Source organism: Pinus tabuliformis, chromosome 1_2, assembly GCF_031772625.1.
Source record: "Pinus tabuliformis cultivar Carrire ecotype Pingquan chromosome 1_2, CPIR1, whole genome shotgun sequence".
Lineage (NCBI taxonomy): Eukaryota > Viridiplantae > Streptophyta > Pinopsida > Pinales > Pinaceae > Pinus > Pinus tabuliformis.
In genome coordinates this window covers 700,587,089-700,611,249 of record NC_142298.1, presented here as the reverse complement: position 1 = coordinate 700,611,249, position 24,161 = coordinate 700,587,089, and the positions used below count along the sequence as shown (strand labels likewise).

Genomic DNA, 24,161 nt, shown 5'->3' with positions numbered 1-24,161 from the left:
CTTCTATCCCTCCTCCTTCGCTGCAAGAGAGATACCTTCTTCGTCCTTTTCGTACCCTTTTCTTTTCCTTCTTCCTCCCTGATTTCAGAGCTGACTTTATGCCTTTTGGTGAGGACGAGTGACCCTATATATAGTGGTCTATCCCGCCTTTTGCGCTGACTTGATGACTTTAGGCCGACTTGACTTTCGAGTTTCGAATTAGTTCTTTTTATGAGACCGACATATGGAGGAGGCTTGAAACTTTGCTTGGAGGTCTTTCATGGACTCTAAAACATAAATATACATGGTGTAACATGCCCTTAAGGGTCTTCAACATTTATTTTGACTCTGACTTTCCTATAGCACTTTGACATGTGCTAGGCCTATGCAATGAGCAAGAAACTCATTTTTGTAATTTACAAAAATAAAATTTCTTCTTTTACAAGTACAAAGATCAAAATTACATTTATGAAGACAGAACCTAGTTACACTTTCTTCAACCGGGTACTTATCTCTCGCTTGAATTTTGTGCCATATTTCATGGAAAATGTGTTTTTGTCCATAAAATTTGAGCCAGTGTCCAGACCTCTACCCCTTGAACTATGTGCCACTGTCCAGAGCTTTTTCCCTCAAATTTCGCACCATAGATGTTAAAAATATTAAGGGTACCAAGGAAGAGTTTCCTAGTGCATTAGCATTTTTGCCTAGGAAGACACTTTAATTATCTTTTTGGCATGTAACTTTATGGGTTATATTAAAGTCATGAGGAAAAAGTCACTTTATGTGGTACATGCACTAGCTACTTTATATTAATGTCACTTTATGCCTTAAAGTGACCTTATGAGAAAAAGTACTAAAGTACTATATAATATTAAAGTCACTTTATATTTTACAGTAGACTTTATGTGGAGAAAATGTACAACTTACAAAACTAAATTTATAAAGTGACTAGGAGTCATTAATGAAGGGGACCATATTAAAAGGGGGTAAAATGAAGGAATGATCTCCACTGTTAATCTCATGGGCTGAAATCTAATCTCAGCCCTTGATCAATAGGGCTAGGGTTCTCTTATCTAATGAGAAACAAAAAGGGAGGAAAGGCAAGAGAAGCTCATTCATTCTTCACATGAGCGTTTTTGGAGAAGGAGAGCAAGGAGGAAGACGAGGAGGCTAAAGGAGAAGAAGAGATCGACAACTACAAATATTTGCTATAGCATGCCCGAATTTCTAGGAGGCCCAAGTTTCTAGTAGGACCAAGATTCTAGGAGGCTGAGTTCAAGCTCAAGGGAAGGGCATGAAAATCAAGGACGAATCCAGAGCATTTATGCACATTGCTTGAGGTATAAACAGAGGTCTAGTTCAGTGATTTTCGTGGCAGAGAGAAGCTTTAGAGTTTAGACTACACAGAATTCGAGGCAATCAACAACAAGTTGTGGCACGAATTTCTAACTTGTGAAGGTTGTACATGGGTATGAAAATATCCTAATAGTGAGGATAGTCTGTGGCCAAGAATTCTAGGAGAAGGAAGGCACTCATTCCAAGGGAGAGATAAGTAAAAAATTTGTTTTTATTAATAGTTGTAATGATTTTCTTGAGAAGCTAATCAATCCTTTTTGAATAATGGTTTTCCCCTTGTCGGTTTTTCCAGTGTCTAGTTGACCAAAAACACTTTGTCTCATGTGTGTTAAATGCTTGCATAAATTTTATATCAGCGTAAAGTAAAATGGAAGTAGAATAGCCTGTGAATGTTTCAAATTAATTAGCATTATAAGTTTTATATCAGCTAATTGTTTAGGGATGAGGCCATTAATCGTTATGCTAAAACCTTGAAACTGGGAGGGCTACAGATTCGCACAATTTTTCTACATGTTATCAAAGCCTATGAACCCACAGTGACACTTTCAGCAGAGAAGAAAACAACCCTCAAGCTACCTTATGCTATAATGTGAAAGTTCTATCACTACAACCACTTATTTATTTTATCTACTTATTTTATGATAAGTTATTTACGAAAATCCTTTAGTAAACATTAAAATAAATTCTGCTACAGATATCACATCATAATACAGAAACAAACACATGCACAAGAATTAACACATCGCCACAAATATTTTGGACAATCAGTCCCCGGAAAAACCCAATGTGGGAAAACCGTGCAGCAAGGGAGGATGTTATTATTCAGCGATTCTTCAATACAACAGGGTGCCAAACTGGCTTACCCAACAGAGAGAAAATTCCTCAGCACTTCCCCCAGTCTCAGCGTCAGCCTGGCTGACCTCTGCATAGCTCCCAGACCCTCTGCGTCATCCCTTGCCTCTCTGCGTCAACATTGGGCCTCTTTGAGTCACCCACGTAGGCCCTCCATTGACTGCGCAAGCTGTAGCCTCTGCGTCTGCCTCTCCAGCCTCTGCGTTGTTCCCCTGGTGTTGTTCATGACTCTCTCTTCCGTACTTGTTGCCTCCTGCTGCTCTCCAAACCACTAGTTCGAATTTCTAAACTAACCCCACTCCAGGAATCGAACTGACTGGTCTCCCTCAGTGTGTTCTCCAACTGACCCTTAAGCCTCTTCTTATACTTTTCCTGTTGGTCCTTCAACGGCCGAGATTAAATCTCTAATCAACTACCAAGATTAGATTTGGCTTGATCCATGACTTTTGTAACCTTGTAACCTAGTTTTATATTAATACCCATTAATATTTTATTTTTCCTAAGTTTAGACTTAGGAACTCCATTAAAAATATTAATTATTTTAATATCTCCCAAACAAGCTAGAATCTGTCCAAACCATTTCTGAGTCTTGGAGATCTCATGTGCTTTAGCCTCTCCACCAGTTTTCATGGCTAGAGCACATCCGATGCTACCCCAAATCAATATATAAGACTATGAATAGTAAACCAAAACTACCTTCAGATACCCAGAGATTGGTTATTGAGAGGGAGGCAGATTTGGGGATTTACATATCTAAGATTTAGTGTTGGTTGTGAAGGTCATGGTGACTGGTTTGAGGGTGGAGGATAGATTGAGTGCAGCTGAAAATTTTGGCCCTTGGAAGGAGAGGCTTATGATATTGCTTGAAGAAGTTGAAGTGTGGGACATAGTGGAGAGTCTTGTTCACCCCCTACCGATCCAGCTTAGTTGGTGGACTTCAACAAGAGTAATATAAAAGCAAGGAAAATGATTCTTGATGCCATTAAAGACCACTTATTCCTTCATTTGACCAGGAAGAAGTTTGCCTCCGAGATGTGGGAGTCCTTAGTCACACTACACCATAGTTCCAATGAGAATAGTGTTGAAAAATGTAACTAGTGTCGATCTTCATAATTGTATTTCAGTCATGATGCAATATATTTTTCAAAACAAAGAAAAAAAATGTATTGACTTATTAAAGCATAGGTTTCATGTTTGGGTCAATGATTTTTAGGTCAAAGCCTCCAGTGTACGCTTCTAGCGTTTGTGTCAAGAGTCTTTGTCCATGTCATTATGTAAAGGACCCTTCCTGGGCTTGTTGTCGCACAGATTGTCACAACAACGCTCAAACCGGGGGTTGTCACCCTGATCCCTGATCTCTCCGTTTAAGCCTGTCTCCCGCGTCTAAGGGGGGTAGAACCTATGGGACAATGGATGACCAACTGTGGACCAATTGGGTTGGGAGACACGAGGGAAAACAAGCACCTATTTGATTTTATTAAGTTGATAGACCAGTGCCTTATGGAGTTAGTGAATGAATGACTATTTAGCAAATGCTTGCAGAAATATGAGCTCAAAAACAATCATTTACCATCAAATAACTCAAACAAAAGTTAACTTTTTCCAAATGCGAGATAATCGCTAAATTCTCAATGTCTTAACGATATTCCAGCAATTAAAATTCGAAAGATTAAATGCTTTAAATAACCACGAAATTTTAAATGCTAACCAATTATCTTTTTCATATAGTTAATCCTTAAATGATCATTCAAGCATGAAAATGATAAACATTAATCCCACATCAAAATTTTAGCCTCAGCAGAAAAGATATATGACAAATCCCTGAGCCAAGACTGAAACTGGCAAAAATTTCCAAAATACTTTTATATTTTCAAATAAAACAAGACTAAGCTAACTAAAGACTAAATAAATGAAACTTTAAATCTAAAATAATACTAAAATCTAAACTAAATTAAAAGAAACCTTTTTTATTTTTTCAATTTTATTATTATTTTCTTTAGTTAAATTGAAAAAAAAAAAAAAAACTAAACAAAGCAACTCAAATCCTAACTATTAATTTAATCTAAATCTGAGACTTAACAAAATCAAAATCTAAAACTAACTATGTTAACTATATTAAAATCGATTTTTTTTTATGTTTAAAAAAAAAAAACACTTCATAACAAATGATACGCTGACCAAAATAAATCGAATGAAAACTAACTAAAGTTTATCGTAACTCTAAACAAAATAAACCAAATGAAAATCAAAAATGCCTAAAACCCTAGCCAAAAATAAAACAACATGCGTACCTACGCTAAAACTACACAATGGACCAAAATCGCAATATGCTTAATACTAACTCTAACTCATCGAAATTTTTTTTTTACTGCTTGACGTGTTTGCAGGTGAGAAGAACGTGGCTGCAAGTTGGAGATATGATGAAGACGCAGAGGATAGCAGAGCCACGAATTGGGACACAAGCTAGAGAAGTTTCAATGGCAGGGAATACGCAAAAGAAATGCAGCGTGGAGAGGTAAACACGCAGGTGGCTGGAGTGACTGCGTGAGGGAAAAGAGAGAGGTTTTCTACTTTGAATAAGAGACCAAAACTCAAACAAGATGGAGTTAAAACTGCATAGGAAGGGAAAAAGGCAGGCAAATCGAAGGGCAGAACTGAGGAAACCACGCAGGTTTGGAGAAAAGCGATGGGTAACACAAAATTTCATAATGGACTGTCTGAGGTGAGCTGAAGCAACATGTGGACATGAGGGATGGCAGAGAGATAATGAAAAGTTGGAAGGAGGTGTGGAGAAAGCCGGAAACGCAGGTTGGAGCTGTGTGTAGCTTGAGGATAACTGCAATGAAAGGATTTGGCGTAGGTGAAATAAGCTTTTACGTTGAATCTTTGAATGACAGTGCTTTTTGTAGGATTTAAAGATGGATTTGCGTGAGGCAGCAACAATAGAGGCCTGCGTGGGGGGTTTTGATGGAGGAATATGGAGCTTGGAACTTCTTCTGAAACCTTAAAAATTTTAACTTCTTTTGCCTTTGATGGAAACCCTGCAACAATTTTCTAGATCTGAAGATGACTGAATTTGAAATCCTTGAACGGCAAAACAATGTCCCTGTAGAAAACTGGTTGTGAGGCCAGATCTTACCCAGGGCCTAGATCTGGCTTCCAACAAGGAATCTCTTCTTGCAATCTACAAAAACAGGAAAACCAGAGGCAAAATATACAAGGACAAGACCCAAAATTTAACTATAATAATTACAATTTTTCACAAGTTAAAGGCTCTAAGCAGCCAGATCTGTCATTATGCATAGTAATATTTTTCAGAATATCAGATTTACTATGAGATACTTTAGAAATCTCTCATGCAATTCAAAAAATAAACTTTAAATGTCAGACCCAGAATCGAAACTGGCTGGGCTCTACAAGAAAATGCTTTGTGGGAGTTGGCTGGTTCAGCCGAGAACTTCCCCAAACGCCCACTGATTTTCTCAATAAGGGTTTCCTGCACAGCTCACTTCAACCATCAATAAAGAGGGAAAAACAGTATTAAATTTCAAATGCAATGGAGATACCTGCCATTATTTCAGAAATTCTATTACCATTCAAACCCTAGTAAGTGAACAAGATACCTGTGTTCAACAATACTCTACATCAAGCTATTACTAATGGCTGAAAATAAAATTATGCAAAAAATAAAACAGCTCACAGCACTTCAAGAGAGTAACACCAGCAAGATTTCAACCCCAAAGTCTTTCTTTATTTGCACCAGAAAAAGCTTACAAGAGAGCTTTCTTCAGCACAAGACTCACAGATCGAAATCTCAAATGACCCCTAGCACCCTATTTAAAGGAAAATTTCCCAACGGCTAGTTCGAGTGATCCATGTCAAACTAATCTCGACCGTCAATGAGGATCAAGATTTCTTTTAATCTCATCCATCAAATTTTTAAATGCATTTTACTATATTAAACAATTAAAATTCTGCATTTATTTACTCAAAAATTTGACTTATTATTATTTTATTATTTTATTTTATTTTTCAAATTTTTATTTATTTTTTAAATTTTATTTTATTTTATTTTATTTTTTATTTTTTTAATTTATTTTTTTAGTTATTTTTAATTTTTAAATTTTTTTTAATTATTTATATATTTTATTTTTTTATTGTTTTTTTTTTATTTTTTCAATTTTTTTAATTTTTATTTTTAAATGGATCCTCGAACTTAGCCTTTGGAAAATTACCTAGGACCTAGGACTTAGGACTTATGAGGGAATTAAAACATTTTCTAACCCTCAAGACACTTTACATCATGACTTTTACAATTTTACATTTCAAAGGGGAAAACCCATTTGACATAGACCCTCATAGACCACCCAGTGCTGCGACACAACTATAATCTAGCAGATCAACACACTAGGATTCCCCTAAGATTCCAATGACAAAATTCATTCTGGCTTTGGGGTTAGGCTGAAGGAAAACTCTGCCGATCATGGATCGGTGAGACAAAAAACCTTCCGGAATGTAGATTATCACTAGAAAATTAGGTCCCCCTAGGCAATTTACATACATGACTCAGCTCTGCTAAGATTATTTACAATTCACACATGCAGACTAGGTTTACAACATAATATGATCAAGTCGATGATGACTGTCGAATGGCACGAACACGTCAATCAAGCGCTATCCCTTTTGCGAAGAAAAGGGGGTGTACTTGCTATGGGAATTTGACCCATAGTGGTCAACGGGGCTTTATCTATCAAACAAGAAATTTATTTTGATGTAAATTAGATCTTTTAGGCCTCCTCCACCAAGTCGGCCTCAACCTGGACAAGTCAGCCTAATTAGGATGCGGAATCCACTATATAAAGGTAGCAACTCAAACTCATTTGGAGCACATTCACAAAAAGTTCAATCTGCATTACTGGAGAAGACAAGAGGGTGTGTAATTCAAGGAAGAACGAGAAAAACCCTAGCGAAGAAGTTTGGAGATCATTTTCTCACTCTTGTGATTCACAATGTGCGAAACTCTGGAGCTGCAGGAGGGCCAAAGTTGCAGGGATGTAGTAGGGGCGAAATTTTGACGGTGAGAGGCCAAAATTCTGGATTGTTGTTGGGCTGACGCTACTAGACAAGAAGAGACTACTGCAGTTTGCATAATCATCTTGCAAGGTTGACTTGGTGGAGGAGGAAGGTTTTTTGGTCTAGTCTAAGGTCTTGGATTGTCTCAAGTTTGATTTGAATCTGCTAGTGGAAGAGTCTGACTGGATTTTCCCCTATGTGAAAATTCTATATATTGCAACTACTGGTGATTATTCTTCTAACTTAGAAATTAATTATGTAGTTTATTTACTATGGCAAATAACAAATAAAATCACAGCTGCAATTTTCACCATACAAATACCACGGGAAATAAAATACTGGAAACTGAGAAATTCTAGCACAAACACAATAAAATTGACACGGTTATTTTCGGACAACTGTCCCTAGAAAACCCCAACTTGGGAAACCGATGCAGCAGATGAGGGTTTTATTAGTAATTTTCAGCAGCAAATCTCAGTAAAAAAATTTAGATGCCCAGCTAGCAGTCTAATCTGAAGAAAACACTGACAAAAATATTGTGAGAATTTCTCTCACCCCATAGCGATTTTCTGCTTCTAAAATAGCTTCCTCAACCTCTGCGTGAGAGGCCTGCGTCAGCCACTACGCCGGCCCTCTAAATATTTCGGCCTTCCTTCGTTCGACTCTTCTGGGAAATGAAAGATTTTCTCCCGGAATGTTGCTGCTCTCCTGCTACTAACCCTCTGGCTCTACCTTCTCTGCTGAGTTGCTGCTACTGAGAAAATCGAATTGCCTGGGCAACTGAGTATCTGCACTGGATGATCTCCATCACCACATCGACTTTCTTTAAAATCCATTGTTGGAGCATCAACAGCCAAGATTAAAACTTAATCAATGGCTAGGATCATTTTTGGGTCGATCCGTGTGAGTTTCTAGATGATTCACGCCTTACCTCAATTAATATTGATTAATTGATCCTATTCCCTAAAGTTTATACTTAGGAAATATTTAAAAATTGGTTAATAATCTAATTGAGACACTTCTAGGCGGAATTTCTAGAAGATCTCCCCATCCTTATGCCACACCTTCAATCCTAGGAAATAGTGCATCAACTTCAAATCCTTCATGTCAAATTCTGCTGCCAAGTTCCTCTTGCAATCCTCTATAAGCCTTGATGATCCTGTCAAGAATAGATCATCGACATACAAATCTAGAATGAGGGGCTCATCCTCTACCATCAAATAGTAAAGGTTAGGATCTGCGTCACTCTTGACAAACCCCATCTGCTACAAGTAGGTGCCAATTCTACCATACCATGCCCTGGGAGCTTACTTGAGCCCATATAGAGCCTTCTTCAATTTGCACACATGCGTTTACCTCTCTTGAGTCTCTAAGCCCTATGGTTATTCTATGTACACTTCCTCCTCTATCACTCCATTCAAGAAGGTTGTCTTGACGTCCATCTGGTAAATCTACCATCCTATATGAGCTGCTAGAGATATAACTGATCGGATGGAAGTGTATCTAACAACTAAGGCGAAGGTTTCCTCATAATCTATCCCTTCCTTTTGTGCATACCCCTTTACTACGAACCTAGCCTTGTACTTTTCCACATTGTCATCTGTCACATATTTGATCTTGTAGATCAATCTTGAACCTACAAGTGATCTGTCTTCTGGCCTGGGGCACTGTGAAAATTCCACAACCGGAATCCCTATTGTAGCAACTAATGATATTACTCGTATTTGTTAAATTTCTTTAAGCAAATTACTTGCAGTTTCCTACGGAAAATCTCGTAATACATACACTGCAGTTTTCACTTAATTAAATATTATGCGGAAACAAGAGACTGAGCAAGAAAGAAAATACAACACAATAGACACCGTTATTTTTGGACAATCGTCCTCGGAAAAGCCCAGTGCGGGAAACCGGTGCAACAGATCTGAGGGTTTATTATTATTAAGCAGTGAAAATTCTGAGTACAATTCTTGGATGCTTCAACTAGCAATCTGATACAGAGAGAAACTGGACAAAATGAATGGTGAAATGATCTCACCCTATCACTGGGAGAATCTAAGTCTGATCATGTTGAACAAGAGCCTCTGTGTACCCTCTGCGCAGAACTGCGCCACTCCCATGCAGATCCTGCGTCACCCCTGTTGGGTATCACGTTGCTCCTTCTCTGGACCCTCTGCTAGCTAGAAAATCTGAATCTCTGCCTCCCGGTCTCACACTCCAACTACCGATTATTGAAACTCGATTTCCTCACCAGGAATTCGATTTCCCTCTAAGGCCTGCGCTACCACAACATCAGCTCTGCGTTGGCTAGTGTCTGCCTCTCTCTGGATGTCATTCTGCCCTCTCTCTGCCTCGTACTCTCCAACCCAAGAAAACTTCTTTCTTTCGAATACTAACTGCCCCTCATTGCAAGAAATCTACTCGATAAGAATTTCCTCCTGAGAACTTCTCACTTCATAAATTCGATCTCTTGATCTCTCGGTGTAGTTTTCCAAAGGACCCTCAAGCTCCCTTGAATAATCTTCTCGTTGACATTCAACGGCCCAGATTAAAAGCTAATCAATGGCTAAGATCACTTTAGCTTGATCCTCATCTTCTTCTATAAGTTACACCCACAATTACATTAATACCCATTAATATTTTTAATTTCCTAAGTTTAGACTTAGGGGCCCATTAAAAAATATTAATTATTTTAATAAAATTATTTCTAGGTGGAATTTCCCAAAACGTTTTCTGGGTTCATTGGAGTCAATGTGGCTAAGCCTCCCTGCAAAATTTGAGGCCTAGAGCACATCCAATGCTACCCCAAATCAACACTCCCTCTTAGTGAGGAATGTGCTCTAGCAATATATGTTGTTGCATAATGCTCTGACTCTGAACCATCGTCCTCTGCGTTGCTAATGTCTGAAATGTTGTCCACCAACCACTACGTTGTTGTTGTAACTATACCGCTGTTGGCACTGCCATTGTCAACATTGCATCCATACTACAGCTCCCTCTCAAGTGTTGAATCTGTGCTGCTGCTAGCACTGCCACTGCCAACTGCTACTGCACCGCAACCTGTCACTACTACTCCATCAGCGACGGAAAAACATCCAAAATTACTTAACTAATTGTGTTCAATATGATACCACATGAATGTTGAAACTTGACTGCTGCTAGTCTCTGCGCTGACCCTCTGAATCTATGTCATGTCCCCATTTTTATTATTCTTCATAGTACAACCAGGATGGAGTTCCAAGGCAAGAGATGGCCAAGTCAGTGAAGTAGGTTTTTGTCATCAGGGGTCCCAATGGAGTTTTGAGGAGTTTTTTTGGGATTTGATGGCATTCGCTTGGCATATTCCATCATACGCACAGTTTTCCTTTTGTTTCGTTGCATTCTGACAACTTTCAGAAATCAGCGTTATTATTGAGCATAACTTAATTAATTATGCTCAAGGTAGCATTCCAGGGAGATTAATTGATGGAACACCTCAGTGTAATAGCTCGTTGGAACCGAAACGTGAAGATCTATAGGATGGGATGCTGAGAAGAGACTTACAGTGGCTGAAGAGAGTATGGTAAGTGATTTGCATTTTCCTTAGTAAAAAATGACTTTAATTAGTCATTTAATTAAGGAAAATTAGGTAATCGGAGGAAAAGGGGCCAAAAGTGACTTAAGTGAAATTAAATTAAATTAAAAGGTCACTTGATAAAGTCAATGGAGGAGCTTCTAGAACAATAATAAAATAATAAAATAAGATGCTTCTAGAGGCTTGGAGATGTATCCATCAGATCTATAAAAGAGGAGGAGGAGGACATTTGGAGACATCTTGGTTTTGATATTGTTTCTTGTATGAGAGGTTGAGAACCCGGTTCTCTACTCCATTGGTAGCCCAGGACGAAAACCCTCAGGTGATTTAGAGAGATTGGGTGAGCACCCATCTCCCCTTGGTGGATTAATTCAAAATCCACGAGTGTAGTGATTGTTTCTCAATTTCAGTTTGGAGACCGGAGGGTCATTCCCAGCTATTGTATTGGCATCCATCTATATATAATAAAGTTGGATTTTGGTTGTTGCATTTCTCATTGTTCCTTATGTTGTGATTTTTAATGAGATTTTATGCAATTTGTGGGTTTATGGTTTCAATCAAATTTCTGGTGTTTGGGTTTCTATGGCAATTTCCTGTTAAATGCTAGATAATTTGATTTGAAGGGTTTGTTACAAATTTCCCCCGTTTGGGACATTACAGTGGTATCAAAATTGTGCATCCTGCCAGCCTGAGGGTTTATTGCGGAACAATCTCGGAAAAAATCAAGGGTTTCAAGAGAACCAATTTTTGAAAAAAAAATCAATGCTGAAGATTTCCTCCTTCAAGAATCCGATAATTTTGTTTCAAATTGTTGAATTGATAATTGTCCATCAAGGTGTTGCTTGTGTATTAAGAGACTGGGACATGCTTGGAGGTCGTTTCTTAGTCAAAGAGCAACTGTTGTGCGCTGAACATTGACCAAGTGCAGGCCAAGTCGATTGCTACAACAGTCGGGACCAATTAAATCGGAACAAGAAGTGAATTAGTTGCAGATAGTATTCTAAAGCCATGTGTGTATTTGGCATCGATCCAAGTTTACGGACAAGTGCAGTGCGTATACAGTTGGCGAGTTCATTGACTGGATTGAATCAAAGTGGGTAGAGCACAAAACTGTGTTATGGTGGAGCCAATCTATTGAAGTCACTTGGCAAAGTTGTGAATCTCTCTAGCGCAACAGTGTAATTGAAGCCAACCTGGCACGTAAACCATATATTGGTCCTAGGTGAGCAGTAATACGCGCTTGGAGTAATATAGCAAATATCAAAGCCATGTCCAACTCATTTATGGGATGAGTCTACTGGAAATTCGTGTCTCTATTATTCATCAGAACAACTGTGGACCGTAGCGGAGATCAGTGTATTGATGTTGTTAAAAGGGAACGTGATTAAGAGTGCAACCAATTTGAATGTTCAGGAGTTCATCAAAATACCTGTGCAGATTTGAAGTAATACAAAGACAGCCAAGTGTGTAATCTGATTATGGATCGATTTATTGCATAACTAAATCAGAGCATGTGGGTAAAGGTAATGCTAATTGGGCCTTTTAGAAGTAAGGCAGATCAATGAACCAGTGTGCCTGAGTGTTACTATAGCAAAAAATTGAGTTGCTGGCGCAGAATATATGATTTGACAATTGTATGTACCAATGTAGCTGCTAGTTGTATGGAAAGTGTATTGCAAAGGGTTATGTACAACTAAATGTTTTTAAATGTCAAGTGATTGAGGAAAAGTGTCCAGATTATCATCATGTTGTTGAAGTTGGAGCTATAACAATTGTTGGAATACACAGAGGACATCCAAGATAAAGGAAACAATCACTTGTTGTAACCACGTTCCTTTCGTTCATTCTCTGTTATATATTTTCTGGTTAATTCATTAGTAGAAGCCATGTCATGTTCAACAACACCTTACCCTATTTATGAGTTATAAAAAAAAAATATCTCTGGTTAGAGATTGGATCCTCCATATATGTGTCAGTAAATGTTTATATTTAGCCCCAAATATTATATTTCACCTACATTATCAGCCTCCATGTATTGATGTCAAAGTCATTCCCGAGTTGAGGCATAGTCTTGATTGAGTCAAAATATCATTGAGTTGTTGGTGGTCATCAGCTTGCATGGCCTTGTAAGTGTTGAGGGATGGAAATTTGTCGGCCGAAGTCATGCATAAAACAACTTGATATTCTAGTCATCATTGAGCCTAACCATGGACCACACTTTTATAAACACCTGTAATAAACCAACAACAGCAAACGACAGACCCTTCTCAAAGGGGATCTACACCATTCTCCAGAGAGAACAACCAAAGGATGTGCAGAAAGGGCAGGAAATAAGACACAAAATCCTTGCACTTGGACAGATCTAAAATGCATGAGGGTCACTTGGAAAGTTCTTTTCAAACTTGATGAACTAGATGCACTCCTTTCCAAAGTGAGCCACCTGGAAGGGAAGAAATTAATGTGGGCTCTAAGACCAACTATGCTTGCTCTAATACAACCCAAGTTCTTGAAGGAACCTTGTGAAGGGATTACACTTCTAGTTTCATCTTGTTTCAATCACATCATGAGACTGACTGCACCTATACCTCCTTTCAATGATGATGTTATGAGAAGAGTTTTCAAGCGGATAGTAGAGACCTTTCAGGAATTGGTTAACAGTGCAGGTCCTACATTTGGGAAGAAGCTTCAGGTTCTAAAAATTATGCCATTACTAGGACATATGAAATCATGTTAGATCTAGAGTGTGATGGTTTGATCCTGCAGATGTTCTAATGCTTCTTCAACATTAGGAGACATCATCCAGACACAGTCATAGCACACATGCAGTCCATCCTATCATCATGTATGAGGGGTCGTGATGCCATTTGTCGAGAGTTGCAATCTCGATTGTTGTCCGTTTGGAGGAGAGAACAGTTGGTCTCACTTGCTGCTTATGAACTAGCCAAGAGGTTGGTTGAGCAAAACAATGGGTTGTTCAGGAGAAAGTTGACCAAGGAGGAGTTGCTCGAGTTTGAGGGATCACGCAGCAAGAATGAGATGAGGAGGAAGGGACTTTGCTTCATCTGCAAAGGACCGTGGGACTAGACCACTCATGCTTGAGTGACGTTGAGGAGATGACTGAGGTAGAGCAACAGGAGATTCCTTCTGGCTTTTAGGGAGAGGATTATTCTTTGAATGAGTCCATGGGTTTATAAGATGATACCTCTGAGGAGCACGAGCAGTCATGTGGAGTTGATGATAGTAGCCCAGATATGCATCCATGTGTGGTAGAGGAGTATGATGAGCAGTTGATTGATCCCATGAGGGAAGGAGATCCGGGAGCAAATGAGCGACTAATGATTCAACATAGAGAGCACATAGAGGAGCATGAGTCACGTAGAGTCGTTGATAAAAGGGAAAATTCATATGATGAGCAGAAAATGGGTCCTAGGAGATACATACAGGATGATGAGTCACCAATGGTGATTCAGCATTAGCAGCATATGGTGGATCATGAGTCAGCTAAGGAGGATGTGGACAGTATGCATGATGAGTGTTCTAGGGAGGGCCAGTTGGAGGTTCATATTGAACCCATGATGGTGGAGGATAAGCAGCCAACCTTGGGTTCAACCATTGATGAGGAGCAGATAGATGTACAGACAACTGGCAAGGTGACAATATTCGTTGACACTTGTCCTCATGAGATGCTGGAGTATGATAGGACAATTTGGCAGGAGATTGGTGTTGAATTTTCTAAGTCTATCCGTTAGAAAATTAATCTGTATTCCGCTGGTTTATTCCTTCTACTTGTAAATTCTGAACAAGTTATTTAAAACATTTAAATACCGAAATAAACACAATATAGTCACAACCTCTACAAATCATCAGCTGAAAGAAAACAAACACAAAAGTGAGACCGTTATTTTTGGACAAATGTCCCTGGAAAACCCAATGCGAGAAAACCAGTGCAGCGATTCTGAGGGTTTATTATTATGCAGTATTTCATTGAGTACAACTGGGTGCCTAACTGGCTCAGCTGACAAAGAAAAATGCACTGCAGCAATACCTCTATGTTCGGAAACAGGTATTCCAAAAACTTGTCCCACAAAACCCTCTCTGGCGACTCTGAAGCTCAGCGCTGGCCCTTCTGGTCTCTGCGTCACCCTCCTGCTGACTTATGTCAGCCCTTTGAGGCACTGTGCAGCCTCTGAGACCCTCTGTGTCACTCCAACAGCCTCTGCGTGGATGACGCAGTCCCTCTGGCCTCTACATTGTCTTTGCGTCGCTTGAACTGAATGTTGCTCTCGCTCTCTCTGCTTCTACATTAGTCTCCCAATATTGTCTCTGCCTCTTTGTCTAGTGCTCACTGCCCCTCGTTGTTGATCACTGATTCACTTTTGCTTAGAAACCCCGCTCTCGCAAAATGAATCACTGATCACTCTGGTGCATTTTCTAACTCACCCTCAAGCCTCCTCTTATACTTTTCTCGTTGGCCCTTCAACAGCAGAGATTAAATCTCTAATCAATGGCTAAGATTAGATTTGGCTTGATCCATGACTTCTGGAACCTTCTAACCCAATTTTATATTGAAACCCATTAATATTTTATTTTTCCTAAGTTTAGACTTATTTTTCCCTCTGCATCTGTGTTGTTGCTGGTCCATCCTCCCAACACTGCATCTGCACTATATCCCCCTCTCATCATGTTGCATCGTGCTACTGCACTACAACTTAGTTACTGAGAAGTAAGTAACTGATCCACCCAACTTCTGACATCCGTGTCAAGCTAGAAACATTCTCGATACTAAAGCCCTCTAGTCGCTAACAAGAGCTCGTTGTACTGACCTTTGTGTTGCTGCAACAACTCCCTGCATTTCGCATCGTTGCACACCTCTTTGTGCCATCTTGCACTAGTGCAACACTCCCGTGCCTCTCGCATTGTTGCAGCCTGCTAGCCTCGTGCTGCCCAAGGACTCCTACACTATAGCACTCTCTGTCGCCTCATCCACCTCCGTCTCTACCGACATCCGCCGGTCCTGCTACTCCTCTTTGGGGCTCCCGTAGCAAGGTATAATCCAAGAGGTTGGGTACCTCAAGGATCCTACCCCTCATCGCCTGTAGTCCTCCTGACTATAACTCGATGTCTCCCCACTTCTTCTCAAGTGGCACATGAGCACCCATGGCACAATCGGCATCCTCCTCGACTTCTTTCTCTGCCTTCGCTGGTGCTGCCTTCGAGTCAGAAGCCTCTCCCTTACTCTTCTTCCTCAGACACTGATTCACATAGTGACTCAGTTCCCCACAATGGGAACACTTGACCTTGGAGAGGTCCTTCTTCTTCCTCTTCTCCTATTTTCCCACAGATGCCAAAGCTGCATCCTCTTCCTCTTCCTTCTTGATCCAGACTCCTTTGTTGCTATTTCCCGTCTTGGTTAGTCAATTGATCTCTTCTTGGCGAAGAGTCACCCACAGTTCTTCCCAATCTAGAAGACCCGCCCTGCCCAGTATGCTCTGGACAAATGTCTCCCACTCCTAAAAGACTGCACTAAGTGTGGTCCTCACCATCAATTCCTGATCCGGCGTGGCCCCTATGGAAGTTCGTTGGTCCCGGATCTCCTTCAACTTACCGAGAAAGAGGTCTATCTGCTCTCCCTTCTACATCTGGTATGACCTTAGCTGATTCTCTAGGAGCATCTACCTCTGCACGGAAGTATGTTGGTACAATGTCTTCAAAGTGTCCCACATCTCCTTCGTCGTTTCCTTCTCGGCAATATGTTGGACCACATGATCCTTGACCCCATCAAGGATGATGCACTTTGCCTTAGCCATTGCCTCCTCGTACCTTTCATTAGCTATCGGTTCAGCTGGGATAGCCATTACTCTCAAGGTGAAGCCCTTTGATACGACATCTGTCTAGAATGGACAAGATCCTAGCCTTCTAGACCACAAAGATGGATGCTCCGTCCAACCTATCCTGATCCCTCAATCCATTCACGACCATCTCTCTGCGCTTCTCTGTCGACTCCTCCGAGTCTCTCTACTTCTCGCCTCGAAATTCTCAGTTCGACTCCTGCTAAGTCTCTCTACTTCCCGTATGGAAGTTCTCAGTTCGAATCCTTCGAGTCTCTCTACTTCCTGTTTGGAAGTTCTATTCTAGACCTTTGAGTCCCGATTTCCCTCCTGGAAATCCTTCTGCCAACCGTCAAGTTGCCCCTCTCCTATCGTCTATGCAACTGCAACACTGATCTGGATTCCTTAGCTAGAAATCCGCCTCGACAACAACTCCCTCTACCTTGGTTTTGCCCTGTTAGGTATCGTTCTGACCACAATACCCCACCAGCGTTGCCCCCGTAAACTGCCCACAGCTACCTTCGCCCTAGTAACTAAAGGATTGAGCCTCTTGGCTGTGCGAAATCCCGGCACCGACAAAACAGCTCCCTCAGCCAACTGCGTCAACCCTCTTAGCCTCTACGTGACCCTGTTTCTGCCTTCCTCAGCCTCTGCGCTGGCCTCTCTCAGGCCCAGACTGATGATGTCGTCCCTCTGCGCTGGCCTCTCTCAGGCCCAGACTGATGATGTCGTCCCTCTGCGTCAACCCTTCCTCTATCGCTTTCTGCAAGGATCAGCTCTATCACTCGGGACAACTGAATCTACTGCAAATGCTATGCTCAATTGATGCCTTCAGCTTTCCTATGATTTGCAACCACGCTCTGATACCATGTTAAATTTTCTAAGTCTATTTGTTAGAAAATTAATCTGTATTTTGTTGGTTTATTTCTTCTACTTGTAAATTCTCAACAAGTTATTTAAAACATTTAAATACCGAAATAAACACAATACAGTCAACATCTACAGATCATCAGCTCAAAGAAAACAAACACACAAGTGACACCGTTATTTTTGGACAAATGTCCCTGGAAAAACCCAATGCAAGAAAATCGGTGCAACTATTGTGAGGGTTTATTATTATGTAGTATTTCCTTGAGTACAATTGGGTGCCTAACCAGCTCACCCGACAGAGAAAAATACATGGTAGCAATACCACTATATTCGAAAACATGTATTCAGAAAACCTATCCCACGAAACCCTCTCCGACGACTCTAAATCTCAGCGCTTGCCCTTCTGCCCTTTGCGTCAACCTCCTGATGGCCTGTGTCAACCCTAGGACCCTCTGCGTTAGCCCTCTGAAGCACTACGCAGCCTCTAAGACCCTTTGCGTCGCTCCAGCAGCCTTTGCGTGGATGACGCAATCCCTATGGCCTCTGCACTGTCTTTGTTGGGCTCTGCGTGGCCTGAACTGGTTGCTACTCTCGCTCTCTCTGCTTCTGCGCTGGTCTCTCAGAATTGTCTCTGCCTCCCTGTCCAGTACTCACTGCCCCTCGCTACTAATGACTGATTCACTTTTGCTTACCAACCCCGCTCTAACAAAATGAATGACTGATCACTCTGGTGTGTCTTCCAACTGACCATCAAGCCTCCTCTTATACTTTTCTCGTTGGTCCTTCAATGGCTAAGATTAGATTTGGCTTGATCCATGACTTTTGGAACCTTCTAACCTAGTTTTATATTAATACCCATTAATATTTTATTTTTCCCAAGTTTAGACTTTGGAACTCCATTAAAAATATTAATTATTTTAATATCTCCTAAACTGGGTACAATCTATCCAAACCATTTATGGGTCTTGGAGATCTCATGTGCTTTAGCCTCTCCACCAATTTTCATGGCTAGAGCACATCCAATGGTACCCCAAATCAACAATTGATGGATTGGAGGAGCGTGGAGTTTCCTATTAGGCGAGGGAGATGGCAGTGCATCCATCTTTGGGACTACCCACTGATGAGGTGCACACAGAAGCAGTGGCAGCGAGACGAGCTGCAACATTTTCAAGTAGCAGCCCTCTCCAATAGTACATAGATAGGGCTTGCAACACAGTTTGCCCACTTTTTCCCATTAGAGGGAGATAGGTAGGATTTCTTAGACGTGTTTTGATTGTCCAGGTACAGCATCAAGAGTTGAGCATGGACCAATTTCAGCATAGCTGATGTATCGCTTGCACAAGTGTCCATGCATTGGATTAGCGAGATATCATGAGCTGGTATCCTTTTGATGGAGTATCATTTTTAGTCAGGAGCATTGTATTGCAGGAGCCCTTAGAGTTGAGGGGTATCACATGCTTCAGTTGGCAGCAAGATGTAGGCTGGCCACTCGTTCGTATTTCAGCACAGCATCAGCATGATAAGATTGACCTTGGACTATGCCGAGGGTTGGATTGGAGAGAGGTGATGAGTTGGTACGCGGTGGATGGAGCAGCATTCACAAGCGGAGTTATAGCACAGCAATAGCCGTGGAGCATTCATGCTCCTTCTTGGTGGCATTCAGATCCAGGAGGATTTGTTGATGATAGGCTCTGTCAGAGATTGGTCTGGGATCTGGGAATCGAGGAGTCCGTTCATGGTGGGTTTACATAAGAGCAGAGCATCACTTAGTGGTTCGTACGGGATCCTGGCATTGAGTCTTAGTTGCGTCGGGCCACCAGATTGGTACACACATTTGGATTGCTTGAGAGCAAGCAATCTTGGAGCAGGAGGACTGTCATGTCCCCATTTTTATTGTTCTTCATAGTACAGCCAGGGTGGATTTCTAGGGCAAGAGATGGCCAAGTCAATGGAGCATGTTTATGTCATCAAGGGTCCCAATGGAGTTTTTATGGGATTTGATGGCATTCGCTTGGCATATTCCATCATCCACACAGTTTTCCTTTCGTTCCGTCGTATTCTGACAACTTTCAGAAATCAGTGTTATTATTGGGCATAACTTAATTAATTATGCTCGAGGTGGCATTTCAAGGAGATTTATTGATGGAACACCTTAGTGTAATAGCTCGTTGGAACTGGAACGAGAAGACCTACAGGCTACAAGACAAGATGCTGAGAAGAGACTTCCAGTGGCTGAAGAGAGTATGGCGGGCGATTTGCATTTTCCTCAGTTAAAAATGACTTTAATTAGTTATTTAATTAAGGGAAAATAGTTAATTGGAGGAAAAGGGGCCAAAAGTGACTTAAGTGAAATAAAATAAAATTAAAAGGTCACTTTATCAAGTCAATGGAGGAGCTTCTAGAATAATAATAAAATAAGATGCTTCTAGAGGCTTGTAGATCTATCCCTCATATCTATAAAAGAGGAGGAGGAGGACATTTGGAGACATCTTGGTTTTGATATTGTTTCTTGTATGAGAGGTTGAGAACCTTGTTCTCTACTCCACTGGTAGCCCCAGGATGAAAACCCTCAGGTGATTTAGAGAGATTGGGCAAGCACCTATGTTGCAGGGAACGTTGCCTCCAGATCCATTTCAGACAAAAAACGAAATGGAAACACGAAAACGTGTACCATACAACCTGGAAACGGGTTTTCAGTCGTACTGGCACGTTTCACGCTAGGGAAACGTGGCCAGTATGCTCGGAAACGAGTTTCCAGGCCGTACAACGGAGTTTCCACTTCATATTGTGATTTTTCTTTAATTTATTTATTTTTTTTCAGTTCTAATTTTTTATTGGGCAAATAAAATATCTTGTGGATGCTTCTAGATGCCTCTCTCAAGTTACAAAAAGACTCTCGCCTCGTTCCCTCATCACTCAATTGAGCAAAGTCGTTTCTCTTGGAGACAGACGGTTTTAGCAAAGGAGAAAAGAGGAAGAGAGCAATGGTCTTTTGTCTTTATAGTTCTTGCAGCCTCATAGTCTTTATTGTACTTGCAGCGTCATATATATAATAAAGGTTGATTTTGAGATTTGGATATAAAATAAAGGTTGATTTTGGATATTTCGATATTGTTATTTTCATTATGTGATCGTTCATGAGCAAATGTGATCTAAATTTAATCATAATGTTTAAACTGTAAATGTAATAAATTATAATGTATCATGTATGCTTTATGATTACACATAACATTTCTTAAATGTCCTAAATTATAATATATATATCGCGTTTCCCCGTTTCCAAAATTTGGGGGGGGGGGGGGGTTCACGTCTCGTACCCATGCCCATTTCGGAAACTCGTACCCATTTCGTGCAACTTAGGCGAGCACCCATCTTCCCTTGGTGGATTCATTCAGAATCCATAGGTGTAGTGATTGTTTTTCTGTTTCAATTTGGCCCACATCTTGTCCCACCTTGGCAAGGCTTCTCTACCCAAAATGCTTTGGACGAATACCTGACACTCCTCAGAGACATTGTTGAGTGCCAATCATACTAGTTTTTAGGTTTTAGGTCCTATAACAGCTAACAGTTGATCCCGAATCTTCTGAATCCTGGTGAGGTAGGGGTCTATGCGTTCCCCCTTCTGCATCCTGGTGTATCTTAGCATCTCCTCAAAATACATCTTTCATTGCTCGGAAGTGACCTGATATAGCGTGGAAAGTGTATCCCACATCTCCTTGGTCGTTCCCTAGCTGGCTATGTGTGATACAATGTGATCTCGAACACCGTCAAGAATCAGCCTCTTTTCCCTCGCCATTCAGTATTCCATCAACTAATCTACATCCGTGGGGATCGCTACCACTCCATCTATGAATGGCTTTAGGGCATATTCATCCACAAGGAAGGACATCCTTGCCTTCCATATGACATAGTTGGAAGCACCGTCCAACCTGTCCTAATCTCGTAGTCCAGCAGTGGCCATCTCAGCAAAATAAGTCGAAATCCTCCTCTTCTCTTATGCTCAGCTGCTGCTAGGCTCTACGCACTCCCTGCTGGAGTGAGTAAATCTGCTCACAACGACTGTTGATCAACAAGAGAAAAATGAACCTCTGAAGCCAGAAGTCCCCTGAGGAAAATTTCCCTTAGTGTGTGCTCTTTCTTCCTCCTGACGCTATTTTGTACTAGCAACCACTGCAAAATACTGCATCCAGCTAGAGATCTTCTCTGCAAGGAAAATACTGGTTGCTCCCTCTGCCTCTGGTAATCCAAAAACTGGAGAAATCCGATTTCTCTGTCGCTCTCTCAGAGAAATCATTTTTTCCTCAAGAAATTGACCCTCCTGGTGAAGAAACTGTGTTGCCTCTAACGGTTTCGAACTGTTGTTTACGCAGATCTACGAAATTCCTCTTCCCTTCTGCTACTGAGCTCTCCGGCTTACAATTTGCGCTCTGATATGATGTGAAAATTTAAAAACCCCAAATCCTACAACAACAACTGATAATATTTCTTCTATTTGTTAAATTAACTGAACAACTTCTTTGCAATTTTCTACGACAAATATCGAAACATATACACTGCAACCTTCACAAAATAAATACTGCAGAAGAAATAAAAACATTGGAAGAATAGATGCACACACACACAAATACATTGTTATTTTTGGACCAATGTCCGCAGAAAAACCCAACTTGGGAAAACCAGTGCAGTAGCTGAGGGTTTTATTATTATGCAGTAGTAAATCTAAGTACAAATCTATGGAAGCTCAAATCTAGCTTTCCATGCACAGAAATAACTGACAATAGATCCCGTGAGAAAATCTCACTCCCAGCAGTGATCCGACACTGACCTTGGCTCAAGATGAGTTGCTCTCTCTGCCTCTGCACAGTCCCTGCGTCAGCCTACACAGTTCTGCATCACACAACTCAGACCAGCGTCTCTCTCACTAACTGATCAACTAATATCTAGAAAATTGATCCTCTTGGCCTCCGAGCTCCCACTCCGACTTCTAGCATTGAATTTCAACTTCTCCTCAACATAATATGGATCTCCTTTTGAAGCTTTGCGCGGCCTCCCTGTGGCACTCACTGCCTCTCTGCTATGCACTCAGCGGACTAGAGAAACTTCCTTCTGGCCTTACTATCCCTACCCCTCTCTCACTACTTTGACTTCATTGAATCACTTCCGACAACACAGAACTGCTACTCTGGAAATCGATTTCTCTGCAAAATCGAATTGCACAAGTGTGTTCTCCAAGCCCCATCTACTTTCTTCTTATAACCCTCTGTTGAGACTTCAACACCCAAATTAAATCTTAATTGATCGCTAGGATTAACTAGAAATCAATCCATGTGCTTTTCTAGAATATTCTCACTATGACTTAATTAATTCTGATTAATTAATCATATTGCCTGAGTGTAGACTTGGGAAATATTTAAAAAATGACTAATAATCTAATTAAGTCGTCTCGAGGTGGAATTTCCATAAACGATTTATGGGTTTTGGAGATCTCATGTATTCTAGCCTCTCCACAAAATTTCAAGGCTAGAACACATTTGATGTTACAAAAACTAACAGGGGCATGTAACACTGCAGTGTACTTGTAGAACAAAAGCCCAAATAGAGTCTTGGGGAGTAAGACTCCTGAGGAGACTTTTTCTGGGAAGAATCTTGAGATTGGGCAAATCAAGATTTTTGGATGCCTTACATATTCACACGTCCCTGAGGAGAAGAGGACAAAGCTGGAACCCACTGTACAGAAGGGTATCTTTGCGGGTTACAATGAGACCAGCAAGACCTATCATATATAAATCCCTACTAAAAGAAGGCCCCACAAAGTGGACCCCTACATAAGAGTACGTTTCCACAATCTCAATCTCTTTCCCCCAAAAGTAGAAATGTAAGTAAGAAACACTCTCACATTGAAGATCATAGCCTTGGTTTTACCAAGGTGACTATCAAACAACAAGAGATCACAACTGCTAGCCAGGGCATGCATTTGTCTCTATAGGCTTTCCATTGAGGAGGCCAATAGGATCAAGTTATCTGCAAACAAGAGCAGATCTTAGCAGAGAAAAGCTCAGTATATGGTGCTTGAACAGAACCTAAATATTAACTGTCATAATTGTTGGGCCAGTTTAAGTAACCATTAGAACAAGTACAAAACAATAATCCCTTCACAAACATTCAAATTTAGTTTCAACTATGTATTTTGACTCAATTCAAAGATACAAAACTTTACTTCAACACCTGTTGACCATAACTCTATATGTCACATAGCCATCATCCTAAACAAAATAAATCACTTACCCCATTGTCTTTTGCCATCAATAGGGGATAAAGTTGATAAACATCAAAAATAAGACCCAATTAAAACAAACAGTAGCACACCAGAGGAATACAAATTGCATTCTGAGACACAGATGTTAACAAAAATTGACAAAAAAGCAGTCAAGCTGTCTCATTCACCTTTATTACTTGTGCTGCAGCAGTCATGATGGCTCTACCAGTCGCAGTGCTTCCAGTAAATGCAACCTGGCACAATAGAAAAATACAGACGGCTCATTCAGTTAAAAACAACCCAGAAAAGCAAAATGAGAGGACCAGAAGGCAAAGAATTCAAAAAATCACTTTCAGAGACACAAACATGCATATAT

At 40.6% G+C, this 24,161-nt stretch overlaps 1 protein-coding gene across 3 annotated transcripts in view; it reads right to left on the bottom strand.

Moving 5' to 3' along the window:
* Positions 1-24,161, bottom strand: part of LOC149207665 (aminoaldehyde dehydrogenase ALDH10A9, peroxisomal-like) — a 247,041-nt gene that overhangs the window by 85,271 nt on the left and 137,609 nt on the right. For all 3 annotated transcript variants that reach the window (XM_089395820.1, XM_089395821.1, XM_089395823.1), the window contains one exon: positions 23,974-24,039. In XM_089395820.1, the coding sequence (XP_089251946.1) occupies positions 23,974-24,039 (66 nt within the window). The remainder of the gene's footprint in view (positions 1-23,973; positions 24,040-24,161) is intronic.